Source organism: Cryptotermes secundus, unplaced genomic scaffold (genome assembly GCF_002891405.2).
Source record: "Cryptotermes secundus unplaced genomic scaffold, Csec_1.0 scaffold2482, whole genome shotgun sequence".
NCBI classification, from domain to species: Eukaryota; Metazoa; Arthropoda; class Insecta; order Blattodea; family Kalotermitidae; genus Cryptotermes; species Cryptotermes secundus.
The window spans coordinates 519,783-527,379 of record NW_019729249.1 but is presented as its reverse complement, the minus strand read 5'-3'; the positions used below and the strand labels follow the sequence as shown (position 1 = coordinate 527,379).

Below are 7,597 nucleotides of genomic sequence, written 5' to 3'. Positions count from 1 at the left end.
GGTTAGTGTCAGTTTTGGTGAACATTACATATACTATGTTGCATTATTTTAGCAAGTCAATAATCTGCAATTCCTAGTAGCATGAACTTCAATCCTTACAAATGGCTGTGCTTTACATGAAGATACAGGAACTTTGTATCAGTCCCGGGTTCAGTTCATTGTCTATCTGCAACAAACAAGAGTGAAGTTCATAATGAAAGAAGAATATGCAAATACGTTTTGAGTTCTACCTTTTAAATACATAACACAACATATCAAAACATTTTTAAAATTTAACAATTGCTGTTATAATGGTATTTCAAAGTCACTGGCATCAACATAACAGGGGTAGGCCGAGAGTATAAATTCATTTTAATAATTCTTCTATTAATGTTCATTAACTTAGTTGCAACAGCAGTGGACACTTCACAGGTTTGTAAAGGACTGAAACCAAGTATCTGCCACAGTTGTGTGGATATGGGCCATCTGTTAGAATTGAATTTGAGATTATAATTTGATTTACAACACTGTGTACCTTGCATAACATACACAATTCTAGCAGATCGTAAGAGGTAATTAAATATTTTACATGTACACCAATTGCTAGGCAATGAGTCAGTAAATAAGTTCCTGTGAGTAGAGATTTTTGGTAAATAGTCCATTGGTAGGTTACACAATAACAGACGAGGCTGTGTCTTCTGCGTGGTTGGTACCAGGCAACAGTAGAACAACTGGGTTATACAATCTGTTTCTAAGCAACAGAACTTGAAAACACATTTACAATAATAGGTCTTCCCTATGGGGTCTATGCCAAAGGTTTGTAGGGGACAGTGAAGGTCATTTACAGTCAGTTGTAGCTAGTCATATCTGAAAAGCCACGAGTCAAAAACACGAAGCCGTCATGGAAAGGACTTATGTGGATTCAGCTGTTAAGTGTTAATGGACGTTGTAGGAGGTTTAACAGGAGTGGTATCAGCAAATTCATCAATAGATATTATTCTTCATGACACTTATTACATTGTAGCCCACTTCCATTATGTTTTATCAATAGGAGCAGTATTCGCAATCATAGCTGGGTTTATTCAATGATATCCACTATTTACAGGATTAACTTTAAATCCTAAATGACTAAAAGCACTATTTATAGTAATGTTTGTTGGAGTAAACATGAAACACTTTACGTGTGCTGTAGTGAAGTAATATCTGGAGTGATTTGAAGCACTAGTTCCTGTGTTTCAATTGCTTTCAAGTAGGGGACAAGTGTGTGTGTAACAGTGAATTATAAAATGCAGAAACAGTGACAGTGCTGTGCTAATTGTAATTCAGAGAGAGTGTAACCAAAGTGCTAATAAATCCAATTATCTGAACTAGATCCTGTCATTTTCATCGTGCATACCCGCTTACAGGTGACAATATCAATGAATTTTATCTATTTATATATTACTTACTTACTTACTCACTCATGGAGCTGAGCCCTTCTGGAGGAGCTGCCAATCCTGCAGCTACTCAAGAATTTCCCAGCATTTTATGGAACCCAAAGGTTCATTACAGTGTTCACAAGACCCCTCCACTGGTCCCTATCCTGAGCTAGATCAATCCAATCCATATTATTCCAGCCTATCTCTCTAAGATTCATTTTAATATTGTCCACCCACCTATGCCTTGGTCTTCCCAGTGGTCTCTTTCCGTCTGGCTTTCCAACCAATATCCTATATGCATTCCTCCTCTCTCCCATTCATGCTACATGCCCTGCCCACCCCATCCTCCTTGACTTGATCACTCTAATTATACTTAGAGAAGAGTACAAGTTATAAAGCTCCTCATTATGCAGTTTTCTCCAACCTCCTGTCACTGCATCTCTCTTTGGTCCAAATATTCTCCTTAACACCCTGTTCTCAAACACCCTCAGTCTATGTTCCTCCCTCAATGTCAGAGACCAAGTTTCACACCCATACAGAACCACAGGCAAAATTACAGTTTCGTATATTCTAATTTTTATGTTTTTAGACAGCAAACGAGAAGACAAAAAGGTTCTGGACTGAATGGAAGCAAGCATTACCCGAGTTCAATCTCCCCTTAATTTCCTCCTGTTATCGTTGTTCCCAAATATCTGAACTGTGCCACATTTTCAGAACAGTTGTTTCTTATCTTTATGTCATGATTTTGCATGAGCATAATTGTCAAACGCCAGACAGCATGATATATTTACCCTGACTGAATACACGTTTCAGATGAAATAAGAAAATTTCTGTCCCTGTGAGTTTTTGGTGGTCTTGGAAGAGACTAAACATATAGGAAACTGCCTTCATTTGAATTTTAAAGGCATATTTGAATGGAATAAAGCAATACTTAGGTGGAATTTTGAAAATATAGATAGTGTATGTCCTACAAGTACTGAAGCAGAATCCACTTAGTATTCAACTTTTTTCCTAAAGTTGTTAGTTTTTGTGAATGGTAGGTGTATTCGCCCCTATTCATAATCTTAAGCTATGTACAGAGACAAAAGCTGTGAGTACACAGGCCTTCTTTGTTCACCCATACACCCTCACAGACATTGGCAACACAGAAAGAATCCAGACATTACTGTCCCAACACCTTTCGGTATCAAAAGAGGGAGGCTGTTATGTTTAGTGCCCAGACCTACAATTGTGTAAGTACAAAATAAGTTATTATTAAAGCAAGAGAAATAATGTCATTATGATTTCAGAGTCAGCATGAGGTACAGGATATCTTATTTGTGTCCTTATTTTAATCGTTCCATGGCAAACTATGAGAAGTCCGATTCTGCTCCCAAAATACTTATATACATATATTAAAAAAAAAGACCCTTCAAAGACACTTGATTTGAAAGACAGGTTCCAAATAGACATATAATTGGCAACCTGTTCTTAACAATTACAAATTCTACTGTACCATTTATACAAAAATAAAACTCTTCTTTCCCTCCATCTTTCCTAACATTTGGTTCAAAAGATGTTTCTGTGATCTACAGAGTTATTGCTGAATGTTCCTGTCATGGAGTTCAAACTGGTGACTCCACTGTTTTTACACCTTGTACCTTATACTGCCCATCTGCTGAACAGTACTGGAACTATTTAACGTCTTCAGGGCCTACAGAGTTGCACACTGTTGGTGTCAAGCTTAAGTGGCTAGGATAGGAGAAATGAGGAATGCATAGCAAATATGTAGGGAAATCCTCTTGTGGAAAGTCTATTCAGGATATAAAGGTGGATAACATTAGCTAGATCTTAGGGAGAGGATTTGAGATTGAAGCAAGTGGCTGAGGAACATGCCCAGTGTAGAGTAGGCTTTTGTGTTGAGCAACTGCAATTGTATTTTGTTAAAAATGAATTGGTGCATAAAGATTATGAACGTCTGTGTCACTGATTCACTAACTGGCAAATCTAGACACTCTGAGCTGCATAAATGTAATAGGGCCAGATTGACAGGACAGGTGAACCAACTGGACCTTACATCAGCATAATTGCTATTGACTCTTATTACATCAAAATGAATTCCTCCTATCAATTTCATCTTACTGTGACCATTATTTGGCAGCCATCATAATACATTATGCATTAGTGTAAATGCCTGAAGGCACTCAGACTCACCTAGTGGTCTAATGTTTCTTTCTCATAGTTCTGGGTATAGAAATTCTAAGTTGTTTACATAGGTCTCCAGCGTGTATTTCAAATTGCTAGTCTCTGCTTGTGCCCTCTCCACCTGGCCAGCAACCGCTGCTTGTTCTTCCTGTTCACACAAAGCACATAATACATCATGATATCATGTGTTATACATTTCTCACCACCAAGTGTTTCATGTGCATGGTGCAGGATGCAGTATATGGAAGACTCCCCTGTATTACATTCAACAACACATCCGTGTGGATCCCCATGAGGTTACAAATGAGGAACAAGGTTCCATACATACAGCCACTGCAATATAAGCATTATATATGTTATGAAAGAAATCTTACTGAATACTCTGGGCAACCAAGCCAAAGAAGTTAATCACTTCACTTAGTTCACAGGAATTGCAACCACAGAAATTTTAGTGTGTCCACTTTTCATTGTACCTTAAAATCCTACAGAGTGCCCATTACAATCAATCCCCCCATCCATACTTCTGTACAGATGAAGTTAGTTGAGAAACACTGAACAAATTTTCATGAAATATGATACTGTGAAATTTTACACATTCCAATACTTTTTTTTCAATGAGACAAATATAATGGGACCCAAGAAAAATTTTTTGTTACTGTCAGACAGTTCCAGTTTTGTTGATGTGGGGGCACCCTCTCTGATAACGTCCTCACAGAGGCTACATAACCAAACAAGCCAGGGTGAGTGGCAGGGATATCCAGTGTGTTGACAGGCATGATCTGGACACCAACAGTGGAGCAGTGCACTGAGACACGAGTTGGCAGATGTGATAATATTTATTATAATCTAAATGAATGATTTCTCTCAGAGAATATGCTCACTGAACAACTGCACTAATAAGGAGAGCAATACACTGAACACAGATATGTGACACCTTTAGTTGGAACCTGCTTTTAAATGTATATCACTTAATGTCACATTGCAATGAACAACACCCTTTCTTTGAATTCCAAATTTCCAGGTAAAATATAACAAGGCTGCATATTCAAAGTGAATTCACATAGTTCTGATAATACTTCCCATAGAATGTCAGACTAGTACTTCACCTAGAATTTAGCTTTATTTTTTTACATCTTTTCTGTACACAAATAATAATCACCTAACATTCAGTGCCACTAAAAGCATGGTTTAATAAATCACAGTCAAATGAAGAACATAGATGGAATCTTTTAATGTTATCCTACCATCTCGTTTTGAGTCTAACAACTATGCAGGTACCAGCATGAAGTACAGAATATCTTACAAAGTAGATAACTTTCAGTCCAGTATGACATACAGGTTTACAGCACTTCAGTCTTTATTCGCCTTACATGTTTCGATTCAAAAGAATCATCCTCAGAGGCGCACCACGAGCAGGAAACACTGTCACATAAGATGTTTTGACATTCATTTAGGTTATGAATAGTGCTCACTATATCACATAGGGCAAACTGTGATATAGTGAGCACTATTCATAATCTATGTGCATAATGTCAAAACATCTTATGTGACAGTGTTTCCTGCTCGTGGTGCGCCTCTGAGGATGATTCTTTTGAATCGAAACATGTAAGGCGAATAAAGACTGAAGTACCGTAAACCTGTATGTCATACTGGACTGAAAGTTATCTACTTTGTAATTGATAGTGTGACGGACCAGAATGAGACAAATCAAATTAACAGAATATCTTATTTGTGTCCATCTTTTAATCATCCCACTGCAAACTGTGAGAAGTCTGATCCAATTCTCAAAATATATTAGAAAATATAATCCCCTTCCCTGATGCTTGATTTGGAAAACAAGTTTCAAATTGGCAACCTGCTCTTAAAAATTACAAATTCTACAGTATCATTTATATAAAAATGAAATTCTTCTTTCTCTTCAGTTTTCTAACATTTGTTTTGAAAGGTGTTTCTGTGATCTATTCAGTTATTCCTGAATTATGCTGTTATGGAGTTCACACTGGTGACTTCATTGTTCGTACGACCTCCACCACCCTTCACCTGAACAGTACTGCAACAATTTTATGTCTTGAGGGCCTAAAAGAGTTGCACAGTGTTGGTGCTGAGCTTAAGTGACTAGGATAAGATAAATGAGCAATACATAATGAACATGAGGAGAAATCCTCTTGGTAAATATCTATTCAGGATACCAAATACGATAACATTAGTTACATCTTAAGGAAAGCATCTCACATTGATGCAAGTGCCTGAGGGACATGTCCCTCAGTGGGCTTTCGTGTTGAGCAGCTGCAATTATATTTTGTCAAAAAGAAATTGTTGCATAAACAATATAACCTCCTATAAATGACAGATTCAATAACTGGTAACTCCAAACATAAAGCTCATTTTGAGAAGATGAGTGAATCAAATGACCCATATGTCAGCATACGCAGTGTGACAGTTAAGTTCCCGAATTGAGGCCAACAAAACCCACAAAAAAGAAAAAAAGTATTTATTACTACCATCACTCAAAGTTTCTTCCCATATTGCCTTCGGTTCTCTCATCACAGTCTGTTGGATCAATGAAACAGCCTCAAATCTCATCTCTTTCATCGCAATTATTAATTTAGGGAATAAAATAAGTCAGCCAGCACTAAATACGGGGTGTAATTGGATGGGATAAAACGGGGATCCCTCATTTCGCTAAAATCTCGGAGATAACGCCCACAGAATGTGTCGACATGTCTTCGTGTTTTTTCTACCATTTTATTTTTTGTTTTCCATCCAGTTGGGTTCTAACATGATGTCTGGATAATCTTATTCAGGCACACTCTTTATTTATCCTATGTCATTAAAAGACCTCACAGATCCTCAAGAAGGTGACTCCTGCCTGCATCAGTGGGTTACTACCTGGGATCTTCAGATGTCTGGACATCTGCAAATTTAATATACTGGGCACACTGCCAGATTGACATAACTTAACTTGGCAATCATACAAACACTTTAAATAGTAATGTAAATGCATAGCGCTTATCTTTCCTTCAGAAAGGCAGGGCATAACAAATGATTCTAAGTTCAATCAGGTTGAACCCAGCCTTACTTACCTGGTGGTCTGACTTTTGTTCCATGGCATGTTGACATAAAAATTCTATCTCGTTTTGACATTTCACCAGCAGGTTTTCAAACATTGCTCTCTCTTGTAGTCCCCTTGCAGCCACACACTCCAGCTTGGCAAATAGGCCAATTAGTTCTGCCTGTTCACACAAACCACACAATGTCACGATATGAAGTGTAATACATAAATGTTGTGGTCATCAATTGGCAGTCATCTAAATATTTTATGCATCAATGTAAATGCATGGAGAAGAAATTGCTCTTTCATAATGAAGGCTGGTAAAATAGTAAAATACATGGTTCTGGTTTCAGCAGAGCTGACACACATCTAACTCACCTGGTAGGCTGCTTTTATTTCCATTATGTGATGTTGTAGACTCTCATTCTCTTCTAGACAGTGCGCCAGGTAGTTCTCCAACATCGTCTTTTCTATATGTGTCCGTATAACCATATCTTCCAACTTGCTATCAGGTTTTGATCGTTCTACCTGGTCACACAAATAGCAGAATACATGAAAGGTTAATCAACTCTATCCATTGTGCCTGATATGATGANATTTAGCAGAATATATTTTGATATGAAGTAAAATACACTTCTCAAATCAAATGTTTGATGTGTATGGTGTAGCAATTCATTCTATGAATATCACTACCAAAACATTCAAACTTTCATCATGCATTGTCATACTGTCTAATAAATTGAGTCACGAATTAAAGCCCCATCTACAGTCACTCAATACGTGACAGTTTTTATTTATTTATTCAAAATCTACTTATAACAATCGGGTTACATGGTATGACAATAAAGTCCGCGAAATTGCCACCGTGTGCTTGCCATGGCAGCTGTATACAGAAACCTCAGTATGGTTTCATGACGTTGGCATACCAGCATTTCACAGTTGTGTTGCTGATCTATGGCAGTCT

At 37.5% G+C, this 7,597-nt stretch overlaps 1 protein-coding gene across 1 annotated transcript in view; it reads right to left on the bottom strand.

Annotated features, from left to right (window-relative positions):
• Positions 1-9: 9 nt before the first annotated feature.
• Positions 10-7,597, bottom strand: part of LOC111865628 (CAP-Gly domain-containing linker protein 1) — a 55,875-nt gene continuing 48,287 nt past the window's right edge. The window contains exons 15-18 of the mRNA XM_023853803.2: positions 7,012-7,161; positions 6,665-6,814; positions 3,591-3,729; positions 10-166 (exon numbers count right to left, since the gene is read on the bottom strand). Of these exons, the coding sequence (XP_023709571.1) occupies positions 3,613-3,729; positions 6,665-6,814; positions 7,012-7,161 (417 nt within the window). The 3' untranslated portion in view covers positions 10-166; positions 3,591-3,612. The remainder of the gene's footprint in view (positions 167-3,590; positions 3,730-6,664; positions 6,815-7,011; positions 7,162-7,597) is intronic.